Source organism: Corvus moneduloides, chromosome 4 (genome assembly GCF_009650955.1).
Source record: "Corvus moneduloides isolate bCorMon1 chromosome 4, bCorMon1.pri, whole genome shotgun sequence".
NCBI lineage: Eukaryota > Metazoa > Chordata > Aves > Passeriformes > Corvidae > Corvus > Corvus moneduloides.
In genome coordinates this window covers 29,574,120-29,591,970 of record NC_045479.1, presented here as the reverse complement: position 1 = coordinate 29,591,970, position 17,851 = coordinate 29,574,120, and the positions used below count along the sequence as shown (strand labels likewise).

Below are 17,851 nucleotides of genomic sequence, written 5' to 3'. Positions count from 1 at the left end.
ATACACAAACATATATACATGTATTTATATACATATTAAAATATACATCTATGTTAGAGATTACTCCACACTGCAATAGGGCTACATATTCTAAATAAAAAAGCAAATGCCATTACATAAGATGCATTTCTTTTATATCATATAAATACTCCAGGCTGAAGACAACAGTATGAGGAGAAGTAAAGAGATTTAGTTTAGTCCTTTGCCAAGCATTCAAAATACCTTATGGAACTGCAGAACAAGATAGTTCAAGATGCTTTTATAATGTTGGCTTTGCCACAAGTACACTGTGATGCATCCAAACAGATCCCCCATGTATTCAGCTGACTCAGAACATACATACATCTGAGCTATGGTGTGCAGTGCAGAGGTACTCAAAGCTAGGTCTGGAATCAGACACAGCATAGCTATATCAATGTACTATGGTATCAAGGGCCTTTTCAAAATACTGCACCACAATCAGATCACTGTAAGGTGATCTAATTTTATAGCTTGTTTCTAAATCATAAGAATAAACAACTTTGTTACAAAGACAGTATTATCATTGGATATTTTATTTCTAATATGTAGTCTCTTACCTCACTAGCAGCATATGTATATAGCACCTTATTTTTTATAACAAACCATAGGTGTTTCCATGGTTTCTTACTGCCCTTAGATCTGTGTAGGTAGCCACTCATTGTAGAGTCTTCTGTATTTGCTGAAACCTGAAGAGGAAAAACAAAACGAATCAACAAACCGTTAAGAGTACAAGTTTTCACAGTACGGCTTTTTTTTTTAACAGATTTCCAGAGCCCTGCCTGGCAGAGACTCAAATTCTTCCCTGATCTCAGGTTAATGTTGCTCACTAACTCAGATGGATGAAAGAAAAATTATTTTGTTTGCTACCATCTATCTGGTCTGGAAGAGAGGTTTCCACAGTCACTAAAGGTTGGAACTTAAATTGGATGCAACAGGACAAGAGAGAGCTGCAACACTGAGCAGCATGTACAGCTGGAGAACACACATTCTCATATAAGAAGAGTCATAGAACCACCGGGTGGTTTGGGTTGGAAGGGACCTTAAAGATCATCTCATTCCAACTCCCCTGTCATGGGCAGGGACACCTTTCCCTAGGCCATAGATTGTCGCTGTTGTCCCCAGGGACGGCGAGAAACTACACAAGTCCAGGATGGGGTTCAAAGGCCAGAAATGGCTCTATTTAATTATATAATTAAAGCTTATATAGCTTTGTTTGCAAGGATGGCATAAAACCATTGGATGCTTGACCATCCACCTCCCAGAGGGACTGGCTGAATGGCATAACACCCATTTCCAAAATATTTTCCCAGCGAACCAAAACAAGTCTGTGCAGGTGTGAGATAGAGAGCTGGTTTACAGAACCGTCTTCCACTGTTTCTCAGCTAAAGCATGAGAAAGGAAAACTTCACTAAATGCTTCAGCAGCTGGAAAATTCCTCTGCTCCTGCTCTTTAGCATCCACAATAGATGGCTCAATGCCCCATCTAGTCTGGTCTTGAACACTGCCAGGGATGGAGAGTCCACAACCTTTTTGGGTAACCTGTTCCAATTCCTCACCACCCTTACAGTAAAGAATTTCTTCCTAATATCTAATCTAAACTTACCCTCGTTCAACTTATGAGGGGTCCCCCATGTCCTATCACTACATGCCCTTGTAATAGGTCCCTCTCCAGCTTTCTTGTAGGCCTCTCTTCTGGTACTGGAAGGCTGCTCCAAAATCTCCCTGGAGCCTTCTCTTTTCCAGACTGAACAATCCCAAGTCTCTCAGACAGTTGTATTAGGAGAGGTGCTGCAGCCCTCCCTCAACTTAGCAGCCCTCCTCTGGACTTGTTCCAACAGGTCCATGTCCTTATTATGTTGGGGACCCCAGAGCTGTACTGCAGGTGGGGTCTCACCAGAGTGGAGTAGAGGGGCAGAATCACTTCCCTTGCCCTGCTGGCCATGCTGCTTTGGATGCAGCCCAGGACGCAGTTGGTTTTCTGGCCTGCAAGTGCGCATTGCTGAGTTATGTTGATCTTTTCACCCACAAACACTCCCAGGTCTTTCTCCCTAGGGCTAACCTCAATCCATTCTCCACTCAGCCTGTATTTGTGCTTGGGATTTCCCTGACAAACAAGCAGGACCTTGTGCTTGGCCTTGTTGAATTTCATGAGGTTCACATAGACCCACCTTACATGCCTATCCAGGTCCCTCTGGATGGCATCCCTTCCCTCCAGTGTGTCAACTGCAACACACAGCTTGGTGTCATCAGCAAACCTGATGCTGAGAAAAATCACTTCCCACTCCCAAGACCTACAGTAAGCAGGGTTTCACTCTACCTTTTCTAATCATAAACCAAGAGCCGAGTTGGTGTAGGAGTCCTGTCATTGACTGTTGGTACAGAGGTAAATCACAATTCAGAGAAACACAGCTTTCTGTGTTTCCCTGAATTGTGCAAGAAAGAAATTACAATTTCAACTATATCTCTGAATCACAGTCTCACGGGTGTTTATGCATGTTACACACTGCATGTCCCAGCCTATTTAAAACTAAGGCCCAAACCACAGTTAGAGACACATTTTGACTTTTGATTCTAGGTAAGATGGTTAAAATAACTTTTTTTCTACTCTTAATATTGATGATATAATACCAAAAAAGCACCACTTTTGACCAATAAAACACTTACTTCTTTGAGGGCTGCAGGAATTTTTTTCTGCTTTCTTCCAGAGGGAATACTTTGTAATACTGTAGACAAGGCACTTGATGGAGATTTATGGTTGACTGGGGATCCGCTCTTAGGAGTGCACTGGTTATCTAAAATGCACAGAATGAATATATTGATTTCATGTCACAGATGACTAAACAGAGGCAATTCATTCTTGGACTTTTCTTCTTAGAAACAGCTGGCATTTTTATTCAGATTACAGTGCTGCAATAGTAACACCTAATCGTGTTAAATTCAGCACTGAATTAACTTTTCAGTGTTATCATCAACACCACCAGTTAGAATTCCCCAAATCACAATCATACTAAAAAAACACAAGAAGTTTAAAACTAAACAATTGATCTTGTTTGTTTTCCAAGTCTGTTTTCTTGTTGTTGAACTGCCTTTGCTCATAAAAATAAGTCTTAAAAATCACATCCAAATTTTACAGCTGTCCTCTGCTGTCTGTACTTTGTCTTTCAATTCTCTACATCTGTTAACTTCTCAACCTTATTCAATAGGGATGTTCCTCTTCCAGCACACACACACTTCTGAAGCGTTCCCATCTCCCAGAACGTGCCTTCTCCACTGCCACAGCAGTTACTTCATCTCTCTTGGAAGACCTCTGCAACACTTCACTTCTTCAAAACCCCTTTTTCTAGCAACACCCACCACTTTTTTTACAGCTGCACCTGGAAACCTGGTGGTTTCATAAAGACTACTTCTAGAGTTGTTCCTGAACTCGGTGAGCCTCTGAAATAATGAGCAGAGCAGGAGAGCAATGGGTTTGCCAGCTGTACTGCAGCTGCTCCCCAGCCCTTTTCCCAGCTAAAGGCAGCTGCAATTGCCTGCAGCACAGCAGCCTCTAGTGCCCAGCGCACACACCTGCAGGTGGTTCAGACAACGGCCTTCCCCCTCACCGCAGACTCACGCTGTCATTTCCAGGGTTATCCACGCTTCTTTCTGCATCCCCATGAGAAATGTCACCCCCGGCATGCTGGGATCCATAGCTTTATTATTTCTCCAGGCACTACAGATTTCCTGATACCCTAGAGCCTAGATACCACTGAAGCCTCTGCCAAGGGAAGGGCAGCGAGCTCTTTCAGTCTGTTCACAGCTCATTTGTGTACTTTATACTCAAGTATTTCGACTTAATTCACAGCAAGTCCTGTGAGATGGGACTGGATTCCCATCTCACTGGGAGGTGCTTCCACTGATTTTACATTTGCTTCTGCATAGTGATATGAAGCTCCGTGAAAGAGACACATAAGAGTTTTCTCAGGATGAGGGTACTGACCCTGGACCTCCTCTCTAAGCAAATGTTATTACCATTAGGCTGTCCAGCCATTGCTTTCCACTAGGCACCACATTATCTGAAAGTGTTTCAATGAAACTGCTCTAGCTGTGGTGTTTTATGTTGAATCCATGTTGCCAGTGTTCAGTAGGCAACAGTTAGGAGTTTGCTTTCAGAACTGAGGTACAGATATGCCAAATCCTTGAATTCCATATGAGCTGAGGCTTGAGAGTGGCTTGAGGCCATTTTTTAGAACTGAAGAGACTCAGCTTTGGAAAGATTAAGGCCTATGTCTTTACAGAGCCCCGGACCTTCAGCCACCTCAGCAGCTTAGCTGGCAAAAATGAAGTTTACAGATATACAAGCTACAGAGCATAAAAATACACATGAACCCACTGGGGGAGGTCAGGATAAGCTGCAAGGAGTCTAATGTACACTTGCACCCTGTGATTAATGAAAAGCAATGTAACACTCGTTAAAAAGGAAAGCAGCATAATTACCACATGTCATTACCACAGGGTAAAGGCATACATGTTTCTGGAAAGGAAGAGCCAATGCATTGCAAATTCATTTCCTAGCTTGCTCCACAGAAACTTGTTTGGCATCTTAGAATCTCAGATGCCTATCATTTCTCAGGCACAAGCAGAATTAAGCACTTGAACCCAGCCGTAAAGATGAGATGCAGACATACCGTGTTAATAAAAGTAAGACAGTTTGTGAAGATTTTCTCTACCTTGCTTTTGTAGCTCCCTGAAGCAATGATCACATACTCTTGCTGGCTGGTTTTTCATATAGTCTAAGCCATGTTTGTTTGATGAACAAGCTTGACAGACAATCTGGAAACAGACAGAAACAGATAAAAGCATTATTGTACATGATGTGCACCTGTAAATCACCAGATTCTCAAAGACATTCACTTCATCACTGTTAAGCCCGTAAAAACCTGAAATAGGCACTATTTCACAGTGAAAATGTTTTAAGATCTTGGCTTTTTTCCTGTGTCTTTATGTTCAACATGCTGTCCTTTCCTCCTCTAAATTATAAAAATTTAAATATTAAGAAAAAAAAAAAATCAGTGAATTATGAATCAATAAACCAACATTAATGATGCATAAAAACCAGAACAAGCCTACTGTGTTATTGAACTGTTTCAACCACAACTTTTTGAAATAGCTAAAAAGCCATTGCTCTTTTGATGATTTCTTTACAACACAGGTGTCTCAACTGCATTGCACTCTAATTTTGTATTCTCACTGGATTAAGCAAGAAAGACAACGTTTATTAGATATAGTTTTCATAAGTGTAAAATATAAAACAAGACTGGTACTAACTTAAAATAGAAAATCATTATTTATCTTACGAATATTAGTGAGGAAGATATTTCTTCATTTCAGCTAACATTTGTGGGTATTATGGAATTGCAAAAGCAACCCTAAATAGCATTCTGGAATGCAAAATAAATGACATGTAGCATGTTGAAGGTTGAATAGTGGTCTGTCATAACACCTGTCCAAAAAATCCAAACCCCAGCCCCCAAACCACCAACCTGAACATGTTGGTTCTAACCCACATAATTATGTCAGAGTACAGAGCTGCTTAGAAGAGTAGTTGGGGTGATGAGGCTCCACCTGAATGTCACACAAGGAACATGAATGACTGACAGAAAAGGTAACCACAAAATACCCAACCTTTCCACACGCCCTGCAGTGGTGCCTTCTCCATGTCAGCGTGAATTCACTCGTACAGATCATGCACATGGTGGCTCTCGTGTCAGGGATCCAGATGGGAGCCTTTGATCCCAGAGGGCTATCTTCTTCCTGTTTCTCTGGATCTGCCTGAGAGAACATAGGCACAATACCATTACATTCAGTGAGGAGAAATAAGACTAGGATTCATCAGTGATTATAGGATAATGCTAATGGTGCTGGAAAGCCTTCTTTGATGCATTGTCATGGTCTTAAATGTTATCTGCTATTTCATCAGTGACCATTATAATGCAAGCCTGACAACAGAGATGCATTTACTGACTTTCAAGCTTTACTAGCCTACTGGGATCAATAGCTGCTTTATTTTAAAATCTTTTAATTTCATCTTTCTGTGCACAAGGCTACACAGAGAACTGTGATTGCTGATTTGGGTTTTTTTGAAGAAAATTTTAAATTTATGAAGTAGATAACATTATGAAATATTCTGTTCTACCATCTGTTCAATTATTTACCATCGTGCTTTATTACTTGTCATGAAATACCTCGTTTCTCTAAACACCTGTGAGGATATTTTATATTCAAAGGGGGAACAAACCAACAATAATGGTGGGATATACCTCTTCAAGGCTTTTGCTTGGATTAAATGTGATTCTCTTTTTTGTATATTCTTCAATCGACTTGGAGATAGCTTCTAACCACTCATCTCTTTCTGTAGCAGAACTGTTGGAGTAAAAAACCGACAAAAGCAATTTATTATTATTAACATTTAAAACTAAGAAGCAAGTGTTGATTAGAATTCCATTAACTTTATTGTACACTGGAGTAACTCTTTTGCAAGTTCAGCTTACAGACCGTCTACAACTCCTACTGAAACTGGCGTTATTTTTTAACCTTTGGCACGGTGTTATTTATGTTGACTAATACTAAAAAAGATTTCTGTGTCTGTTGCTGTCATGTGGATTCCCTCCTTCCCTTTCCTCCTTCCAAAATCTCTGTGATTATTTCAAGGCTTGTCTCTCATTGCTTCTCCCTCCTCCCCCACCCTTGAATAGCCTGGATAACACTTGTTTAAATGATGCTCCCAGAACAAAGGCATGGGCCTTTCCTCTTGAAAGCAACCTGAAATTTCAACAAACCTTTTTTCTGCCCACTTCCTTCTGTGTCAGAGTGCAGTTTGTTGTACCCAATCCTGTGAAACTCCAAGCTTCTGTCAGATAAAAACACACTGACTCTTCTTCTGCCTTGTGCTCCTAACTATTTGCTCCTACCAGGTCATGCTACTTTCAAATAATTTTTTTTTTTTTCCAAAATGTCTCCATTGGATGAGCTAACTCAAAGAGATAAACAGATAAGCTTACTCCATCTGTTTAACCCGCAGCTGGTGGATCACTAATCAAGTGCAAGGAAAGCATTAGGCTGAAGTGGCACGGCAGGAGGAGCAGAGAGCACAAGCAGTACCTGGCACAGCAGGACCTTGCAGCTATACTGGATTATGTGCAGTGCCAAAGCACCTCCTCTGGCCATGGGCACAACACCATTTTCATAAATCCACGCTGTTCCTGCTGTAAAGGGCAGCCTACTATCCTTTCTCTCAGCCACTAGGTCTTATTTTCACTCTTGTGCCAGAACATACAGAGTTATGCAGTGGGCTGGATTGGGAAACAAATCCATATTAAAGCAAGCCATCAGCCTGCCCTTCCTCTGGATCAATTTACTGACTAGGTAAATTCATCACACAGCTGAACAACTACTTGTGCAACACAGAGAAGGCTCTGAGGAAGGATGAAGCAGTTTTGCAGCAGAGGAACAGCTACTGTTTAAGGTGCCATGCCAGCTTAAAAAGGGCTTCTAAAATTTAAACAAGAATTCACTCCCAACATTTTTTTCTCTTCCCCACTTTTTAATTGGTATCAAATAAATTAATTTGTTTAAACCAAGGAACTGAATACAAATATATAGAAAGGAAAGTTAGGGAAGAGGAAAGCAACGACTTACACAAATGAGGTCTGACACCAATTATTATTTAATGGTTTTGTAGGTGAATTTAGAAGCTTTCATCACCTTTGAACCTTTAAGGAAAATACTTTGAATGGGGGGTTTGAACGGGATGAAACTGAGTACTATGCTGAATCAGAGAGGACAAATCTGGTAAGGTAAATGCACAGGCACAAGTAAAACAAAAAAAAAATTCTAGCACACACAGCAACAAAATCAGAACAAAAGGAGAAGAGATAAGATACACGCAAGGGCAAAGCAATGCATTAGTGTCTGTCCAAATATCTCACATTCTGAGTGGAACATTTTGTTCAGTCTATTTACCTTTGCTTCCTCAACAGGAAAGAACAACTGGTCTGCATTAACTACGTAATATTCGTAACTCTAATCAAGTCCTTTGGCTTTTTCAAAATCCAGTTACATTTAATTAGATTCCTCTAACTGGATTAGCTAATTAAATTTAAAGTTGGCACAGGTTTTGGAGATTACACACCACCACTCCCCCCCGATCATGTGGGGACTGCTCTGTACGGAGCAGCTTGCACAATGAGCTACAGGCTTACACCCTAATATTTCACTAGGAAGCTCGTGCTTGGTAGGATTGCCAGTGGAAGCCTTTAGGATTGTTTACAATCCTTCAGAACTTAAGAGCAAAGGTGGTGCCACTGGTAACTGATGTAATGGTTTGCTGCAGCAAAATCGGGAGTTTCTTCTGCTGTCACTGCAGCCATCCCCAACATGCCCAGCCCTACCACTTCCCTTGCTGCAGGTCCAGTATTTGTTGCATCCTTCCAAAAAAAAAAATTTTTACTAAAATTGCAGAGGTTTCTTGGGTTTTTAAACACTGTTATTTTTATTTATTCATTTAAGATTTAACATAACAGTAGAAAGCTTCAAAAGTCCTTCAAAAGGACTGCAGAGAACCCCAGCAATGGCTACTACTAGTAAATGCATGTGCTGGGGGCACATATCCAGCTGCTCAGTGGAGCTAAATAGCTCAGTGGCCCCAGGAGGACACTCAGAAGCATGTCCCTCTTGTTTCCAGGCTCAGAGTCTTAGGGCACCTCTCCCAGCTGAGCCAGTCTTGCCTGACTATCCTTAGCTAGGATAGGAAGAGATGCAGCTGTATCTATCTGCCCAGGGTAGCTCTTCACCAGCCTTACTGAGGGGCCAGACCACGTCAGGCTGGCATGACAGGTGTTTCCAGGACCAAAGCTTTCCTCCTGTACAGTGCTGCATCTTGTAGATGCACAAACTTGTTTTTCTGATGAAGAGATTTCTAGTACAATTCTGCATTGTACTGTGAAAAACAATTCACATTCCTACAGATATCCCAGCAAAACTGAAACCTCAACCCAGACTAGATAAAGCAGAATACTAATGCAGTCAGTAAAAGTGAACCTGAAGTGACAAAGAATCTTGTCTAGGCATTAATCCATATTTCTGTTATTAACTGGCCTACTTTTTATTACTAGTAATTTTTCACTTCCCTGTCTCTGCTCCCAGGATCATTTCAGAATCTCTTCTTTGGTGTACACTCCACATAATGCTTATTATTTGAAAAAAACCCACAGAAATGAAATTTGTCTCCAGTGTCTTTAAAACTAACTTGAACAGTTTTGATTTTATTTTTTTTAACCATATAGGACCCAATAAGCTGTTAGAATGAGGCATCATTCAAAGGAAGATGTAGCCTGGGTTGACAAGATACAAATTCTCTTCTCATTTAGAATATTTATCAATGGGAACAACATAGTTAATTGGGAAAAATGTAAGCAAGCACCTGTTGCTGGCAGTGTTTTTCAATTGCTTCCCTCCTACCCCACAACAGGCCCAGTTCTGGTGACAGACAGAAAACAATCTGAAAACTGTCATTTACATCTGGGGCCTCCAGCACCTCCTTGGTGCTATGTAAATGCAACCTCTGTCTGCCACTGTTGTGTAGCTTAGGGCTCTTGCACACACATGGCTTCCAGCAAGTATAAAAATAACAGAGCTGAATGCTCCTCAAAGATGCAACATCAACAACACTAAAATAAAAACAAATTGTAGCAGCCTTAGTTGGTAATATGGGGTTAATTCCAGCAATTTCAAGGTTAAGACAAAAGCATGTCACAAACTATGCCAAATTCAATGAGAAAATTATATATAGGGGTTTTCCCCTATAGACCAGCACATCTTCCCCAGGAGTTGCTTTTAATCTACCACTTAATCAGTTCATCAAAAAGACTAGTCTGTCCTGTTTTGTGGAAAATAGGTAGCTTGTATGTTAAGATGATAACATTTTCAGAAGTTCCAATTATTTTTTTTCAATTCTTTTAAAACAACTGGAGTAAAAGTGAAACACTGTTTCAAATCAAGCAGAGATAAATCCACATTGCCTACTGCCATCCCTTGAATGCCTTCATGTGTCTGTGTGACATTCAGTCACCAAGGCACCTAAGCAGCACAGACCTGTTCATATTACACTGGAGCACAATCATCCCCTAAACTGTGAAATGCATTTTTTTTCCCTAGTGTGCAGAAGAACTATAAGAAACATTTAAATTTGTTGAAGAAATACAGAATTACTCATTTCAAGTGTGTTGTTATAAATAACTACTGCTCTGACAATTGAGCTACTTCCTTTGGCTTCTTTGACAACGTTAACCTTGGTCTACCCCTCAGCTACAGATACTGCTATCTTTGTGCATTCTCATGTCAGTATTTACAAGGTCACACAAAAAGCAGCAGTCTGCTCTTGCTCGGCTTTGCTAAATAAAAGAGAAAACATGTCTTTCTTCATTGGTATCAGCACTGCCACAAATGTCAGAACATATAAAACTTCAACTCAAGCACCATAAAAACAACAATCCACAAAACCAGGCCTAAAGGCATCTCAGTGAAGGTGACCAGATCGGCCTGGGCTTAGTGACCATATATCCTTTTGCTGTTACATAGAGAATTTGGTAACATAGAACATATCAGCAATTTTAGAAGAACAAAAAAATACTGAAAAGCAAAGCCTAAAGTGAATTGAAACCCTCTCAAGGAAAGGCAGTGCAAGGGTAGTATTTCAATTTACTTAAAGTTTCTGAAGGTGTAGCTAAGGTGAAAAAGAGGAACCAAACAATGGTTTTATTCACTCTGATTTACTGATCCCCTCTATTCTGTAATCACTCTAGCCAAGGGTAACTTTTCATTACACTAAGTGCAAAACAAGCTCTAAAAAGCTTGTGTGGTCTGTTTGAAATCACACAGTTTTAAAATCACTGTTCATTTGAAAGACTTACCTCGCTGAAAGAATGAAGGATCTCTCTACACTTTCAATGTTCAGTTCATTCTGATACGCTTCCTGGGTTGGCTTCTTAACCTTCAGCCAAGAGAGAAAACTTCACATTCAAACTGAAATGGTACTTTTGTCATTGCTTTGATTTTATTTCCTGTAAAATCTCTTACATTTTTATTGCAGAGTAAGGGTACACGGGAGAGAAAATACTCAGGAATAGGAAATCATATACCAGTCCAGAGGGCCCAGCTACACTAAGATTACACGCAGCCCATCCTTTTATTTCACTGGTTCTTATACAAACACTGGAGATGTACAGGGGGAACGAAGCTCAGGAGCTGTCAGACACCTTCCATACATGCCCAGGCATGTTGCCTCATGAGCACCTCCTGCAATTGGGCAAGAAAAGGCACTGCTGCTGCTGCAGGATGAGATATAGCCCACTGGTGTACCCCAGAGTGGGCAAGGGCTGCACTACCCTGTTGATCCTTCAAGCTACCAAATTTCAACCATAAGGGGGCTTAAAAGTCAAGGGTGGGTCTGAGCCACTGCAAGACATCTGCTGGCAAAAGAGATTTTGTAGCTCTGCCTGCAAAACTTCGGACCCAAGTGCCAGATCTGCACTGCAACTGAACTTGGTGATTTTTTCTGACAGGACTGGAGACAATGATTCCCAAGGCAAGGATTTGCTGTTCCCATTAACTGTCATGTCAGTGACTGAGTCATTATACGGCGTGTATGTCCCTTATCATTAGCCAGTGGGGCTCAGGGCTTAACTTTGATGCTCTTCACAAGGGCTCAGGCAGAAAACCTGTATCTTCCCTCACAGTTAGCAAATCTCTGTAAACCACAGCGAACTGATCCACCAGGATCTTACCAGGCAAAGATGCCTAATCTCTGGGTGTGAGCAATAAAAAGCAGTGAAAAGGCAGAAGTGAGGCAGTCTCAACAAAATACAATACAAAAAATAAGCAGGCAGACTGTTCCAGAGTAGGACAACACTGGGTGAAATGCAGCCAAGATGATCCTGTGGCAACAGAATGTTTAGGGAAACCTAGACAGCAATCCCACAGGCCACATTATGCAAAGAACATTAAGCCTGTAGGATTGCTCTGGAACATAAGCATATTTAATATATCTCGCCAGCAGTAAACACGCTGCGTTTTCAAAATTTGAAGGCCTGAGTTTAGGTAGATTTGGAGAAAGGCTCACTTTAAATAGTGACTCACCTTCATTCCAGCCAACGACAACATGTTGTTGAGTTTATACATTCCTGACTGAACTGGAGTAGTATACAACAGGGCATCATTGAACTGTAATACAGGATGCTTTTTAATGACTAAAGTTTGTTAAAAGACAGATAATTTCAGATGCATTTTACTGAAGTACAGAACTCCTACAGCACTGAGATAACTGTCCAGAAGGGCATCCTCTTCTTCCTATTACTCCACTTAGAATCCAAGAAACATTTTCACTTATAACAATAGGTAGATAACATAATAGATAACATATAATAGGCATCTATTTATGGCCTCCTTGTGTAAATATACATTTGGCACGAGTAAACAGTGCACGGATATCAAAGAACAGACTGTCAAAAGGGACAAAAATGTTTCTCGTGTACACAGGTACATAATATAGCAAACTACTTTAAAAGAATATAAGAATTAACCATTCAAACAAATCAGAGCAATCCAGAAACTAGGAGATAGCAGAATGGATTAGCAATTTATAAGGACAGACTTAACCATACCTTGTGAATTTTACCAGTTTAAAGTGCATCTACTGTTTATTTCCTAGTCTACCAGACTCAGATTTGTTCAGTGCATTTACTGAACAGTTACTAAGACTTTCTTATTTTCTGTGCTGTTCAACACATGGATCCAAACTTCATATACTGCACATAAACAAATACCAAAACCTGAGGTGTCTCGTAAGTTTTTGCTATGCAATTCTTTGCAAAATAATCAAATGCTTCAGGAGCCTTACTAAATATCCACTGCATGATAAATCGAAAATCACTGCGTTTAATGGTATAAATGCTAGCCTGTACCATTTAAATCTAAAAAAAAACGCCAAACCAAAGAAACCCATTGCCCCATAAAGCAAAACAAAGAAAATCCAAGATAGAGACACTGAAATTAGTAATATCTGGTTTGTGAAGCTTGAGATAGCACCAGATTTTTGAGAGTATTTCCATAACTGATATAGGGAAGTATTTCTTCATAAGAAGAACTACAAGACTACAAGACAGAATTCAGCCAGGACTGTGAACCAATAATGCCATAAATTACAGGGTAACAGCTGCTTTACTGTCTAAATAGAAGAGAAAAACAAAAGGTTCAAGTGGAGACAGAAACTTCAGAGATGAACAGAAGTTTCAAAACAAAGCAGTAGCAGAGACAGGAAGAGAACCCAGTATTTAACTTCCACCCAGTGCTCTGCTCGGGATGCACGTGGGCTCCTACAAGGGGAAGGAGAGAGGAGGCAGAGGGGCGGAATGAGAGAGGAGGGGGGAGATTGGAGGAAGGAAAGGAGGGATGGAAGGGTGCAGTAGCAGCAACCAGAGTTCTAGGTTTTAAGATCTGGTACAACTAAGAGGGATGGACTAATTGTGTTACTTTTCACAGTACCACAGATGTCTTCTCATGAAAACTCTCAGATTTTAAATGTTGTTCAAAATAATACATTTTAGTGAGAAATGCTTTTCCATTAAAATTAGTGCATATGACACAGATAATATCTCTAAATTAGAACTGACTGAATAGAACAGCAACAATTAGTAATTTTTTCTACTATCTGCAGTTATTAGTTATGTTTGCAGTGTGATGTTTTAACTTAAAATTACACTAGTGTAAGGCACATAGCAACATACACAGCATCTCACCAGAAAAAACATTCGTGGCTGCATGACCTTCCGTGACAGCTTCATCAGTGTTCCCTCTTTCAAAAAGACCTGGTAAATTAAAGCAAGAAATGCAAAACGTAGCTTTTTAGGGCACAAGCCATGCAAATGAGGTGACTTTTTTATAACTATTATCATGATTATGATTATTATTACTACACTAGAAGTGCTGCACAAGTTTTGGGATTCAAGGCTCCTCTCTGAGAAAAGCTGTTTATCCTTAGGTTTCTCTAAGAGTGAGTGTGGATGACTGCATTACAGTTTCCCATGCCGCACTTGAAACCATGACAAATACAAGGTTAAGCTTGAGGACAAAAACCTGCCTGCAAGATCTGGCAAGGAATCATATTCTAAAAATTCTAAGTTTCCATCAGATAAACATCTAAAAAAAAACCCCACACATATTGAGAGGCAGTATTTATCTGACAATTAGAGCCTAATAATGAAGCAATGGACCAATTTTCTTCTTGGTATATTCCAGCGTCAGTCTTTGCTCGCGTATCACCATCACTTTCACTGCACTTTCACTGCAGTGTGCTGAAGGCCATGTGGAGCACCTACCCTTCCTGGCTGTACGATCTCATGGTGCCCGTTTAAACTGTACTGGATCTGCATGAGTTTCTGAAAGTTATCCTATGGAGGAAAAAAGCAGAAGGTAAGTACTTGCCCTTGCATTCATGACTTTTTTTAAGGAAAAAAAAGAGAGAGAAAGAAAACTTTAATCAACCAGCTTCATAAGGCAAAATACTTACTCCTTGCTTCATGATGTCATTGGCATGGTTTGCAACTTCTATGACAACAGCTAAAGCATCTGAAAGATGAAGGAATCATGTTTTGGTTATACAGACCAATTAGCATTGGTGTAATGCAAAGCACAGATCCCATACTGCATTTCCACATCATTCCAAGATTGAAGGACCTTATTGTACAGTCACTGCATTCAGGAGCACTTCCCATAAATCCCAGAGTCTTTGGATCATGGTTTTTAGTAAGTATGCCCTAACAAGTCATTGCTTCAACCAACAGTGTCAATTATTTCTTACAGCTACTCGAAACAGTCCACAGGCAAAACTAAATTCCAGTTTCTCACACAACAAATTACTTACTCTACTTACAGCAGAAAAGCTAACAACATTTTAACAGAGACTGTGTATGGACTAAGTTTTTACCATTTTCCCCAAATGCCATCAGTGCCAGTCATGGAAGACTACCTAGAAAAATTTCATAAATCTCTGCCATTTCTTTCTTCTGCCTTTAGTTTTGCTGCACCTCAAGATAACAGTAAAATTCAAATTTCTAAATTTCAAACTTGCAATACCAGAAGAAAAATAAATATCTGAAAAAAAAGTTACCAAATATAGGCAATTATATTAAGTACTGATATTTAATAACCAGCAACTCAACTGTAATATATGCTAAGGTGTGAGTGCAAAAAGCAGTTATATAAAATGATTAAGTGAATACAGTGAGTGTTCAGTCCAAGGATCCATGCCATACAAGGATCTTATCCAAAAACCTGCAATTTACTTAAGCAGAAAAAAGACACTTACTTAACTGAAAGGTGTGACAACTGTTCTGATAAAATGTAGTCTCTAAAGCATTTAGCACCTTCTGAGTAATTGAATTACAGTCAATCACTTCAAAAAAAGAGTACATTTGGTTAAAAGTCCACAGAGAAACCTACCAAACCAGGTAAAACCAAAGCCTCAGGGTTTTTTCCTAAATAATCATTAAAGTGTTAGTACTGCAGAATGCATGTACTTCCTTTATTGTTGAGTCATATTCAGAAAGGAAGTATGTTAAAACATACAGCTTTCTGAACTGAAAGATTCAGAAGGTCATGAAGCTATATAAGAAAGTAAACAGACGTGAACAAAAAGCTCCTCCTAAGCCAATCGAAGGTGAATTTTTGTGCAAGATTGTCACAAACCAAGGTGATGCAAGCACAGAGTGAAACAGCTAAAATACACAACACATACCAAGCATTTGATTGAAATTTAAGTTTAGATATAGATGTCATGGTATCAAGCGAGCCTGCTGAAAAATAGCTGGTGGTCTCTTACTAGAAAATGTTTGCTTCAGGCAAAACACTCCCCAGCTCCCACCCATGTGGAAGAAGATGAAGTGAAATTCAGCTAAATTCACAAAGATAGGAATGACTACCTAATTCTCTGTTATACTTTCCTTCATCTCTCAGTTACTGTTAAAACCTTAACTTTTTATTCATTGACTTCAAGCAAGACCGAAGAATTTTAGAGAAAATTATAAAACTTGCTGGCTATTGAAGGGAAAGTTCCAGGATCTCAGGACTACTTATACAGCCAAGACTAAATGAATCTAAACAACAACATAAAATAATCTATAGGGTCAAAGTCCATAAACATAGTGCTTTTTGGCAGGGAAGAGCATTCCACTTATACCACTTAGCTGAAGTAATGTATTCAAATGAAGGTCAGCAAGAAGAATTGTGCTATTTGGGTTTTTTTCCAAGAGTACTAATCACAACCAAACCTAGTCTCCCTCTCCACTCCTTCCCTTCACTCCCAGCCCCCGCAGTGGAATTAAACAACTAAGCAAAGTCAGAACTAAGTTAAGCTTAATTACTACAAGAAAGATCTTGGTGAGTAAAGACTAGATCTTCTTTTCTTACCCAGGTTCTAAGATGCACTATCAAATATGTCAAATATCAAATTAACACTTAGTTGTTATAAGTTAGCTTCAGCTTCTATCTTTGATAAAAGAAGGGAAAGAAAAACACTGAAAGATGTAACTACAAAAAACAGAGAAGCTGGAGAAACCACAAAAAAAGAGTGAAGTATATATTTAGGTTGCTCTCTTTTCAAGTGGTCAACTATTTAATATGCAGTCCAAGTATTATTTTGTTCACAGCCATAAGAAATGCAAGATGAACCTCTCTATCTCTTGGAAGAGCCATCAGTTAAAATATTTTTGGCTTGTACCTTCAACATACTCAAACATGTCTGAATATCCTAAGAAATAAATTTACTCATATATTTCATGGTATTGTACCAGCAGACAAAGCAAACTTGGCTCAGTACATAGAAGGCACTCATTTACTGAAGTTCAATCAACTACATCTGCACAGCCCTTCTAAAGGTAAGGGGCTTGCACAAATGTGACAGGATCTCATGCAAATGAAATGGAAACATCGACTGGGAGCTTTTTTGTACTGCTGAGGCACACTCTGAAAAAGGAAACAGCCTGAATGCGCATTGCATTGATAGGCTCAAGTTAAACCACCTAAATCCTGCACTACTATGAAATGTGTGGTCCTGTCCTCTTCATCACCAACCATTCATTTTTACTTCCTCTGATCTCCTTTCTCCCCACATGCAGGCAACTTTGTGTAAGTCACTTGTGTTTGTGCAGCTTCTGACAAGTCAAACTGGAGAACTCCTCAGGTTAAATATTACCCATGGCAGCTCCTTGATCTTGTTCACTTCTGCCATATGGATGCTTGTCCTGGCACAAAGAGAGAGGAGGAGGCCAGAAGGGCTCGTAGCTGGAGAGAGCAGGCTGCCTATTACAAAAGGTCTACAGATGGAAGGGACTGTCTCTTGCAATGGCAGTGCCCAAAGTATCTGCTCAAACTGCCTGTGGAATTTCACTCTTATCTCTTGGTTTCAACTCAAGGGTGAGCTGATATGATTGCCAGCTCCAAACCTTTTTGAAACACAAGCTTGAAATCTTTTAATATCTCTGCTGAGAAACTTAGAACTAAATAGAAAACATTTCTATTACTGACTTGGCATTTTGCATGCATTTAAAATCTGGAAACATTGGTATATAAGCTGTTATTTCTTTAAAGAGCCATTTACCTTGAGTATCCCTATAGTCTGCAGATTCTTCTAAAAGATTCTTTAAATAATCTGTATGAAGAAAAAAATAATATAGAGATAGTTTTGTTAAATAAATAAACAACACCAGCAAGTAGTAAACCCCACCTTTTTCCTGGAAAT

General features: G+C 39.7%; 1 protein-coding gene across 1 annotated transcript in view; it reads right to left on the bottom strand.

Annotated features, from left to right (window-relative positions):
- The window catches only part of FGD6 (FYVE, RhoGEF and PH domain containing 6), a 73,378-nt gene that overhangs the window by 7,951 nt on the left and 47,576 nt on the right, over positions 1 to 17,851 (bottom strand). The window contains exons 9-19 of the mRNA XM_032106286.1: positions 17,711 to 17,761; positions 14,624 to 14,682; positions 14,433 to 14,504; positions 13,854 to 13,922; positions 12,196 to 12,279; positions 10,971 to 11,050; positions 6,321 to 6,423; positions 5,686 to 5,832; positions 4,731 to 4,833; positions 2,686 to 2,813; positions 579 to 707 (exon numbers count right to left, since the gene is read on the bottom strand). Of these exons, the coding sequence (XP_031962177.1) occupies positions 579 to 707; positions 2,686 to 2,813; positions 4,731 to 4,833; positions 5,686 to 5,832; positions 6,321 to 6,423; positions 10,971 to 11,050; positions 12,196 to 12,279; positions 13,854 to 13,922; positions 14,433 to 14,504; positions 14,624 to 14,682; positions 17,711 to 17,761 (1,025 nt within the window). The remainder of the gene's footprint in view (positions 1 to 578; positions 708 to 2,685; positions 2,814 to 4,730; positions 4,834 to 5,685; positions 5,833 to 6,320; positions 6,424 to 10,970; positions 11,051 to 12,195; positions 12,280 to 13,853; positions 13,923 to 14,432; positions 14,505 to 14,623; positions 14,683 to 17,710; positions 17,762 to 17,851) is intronic.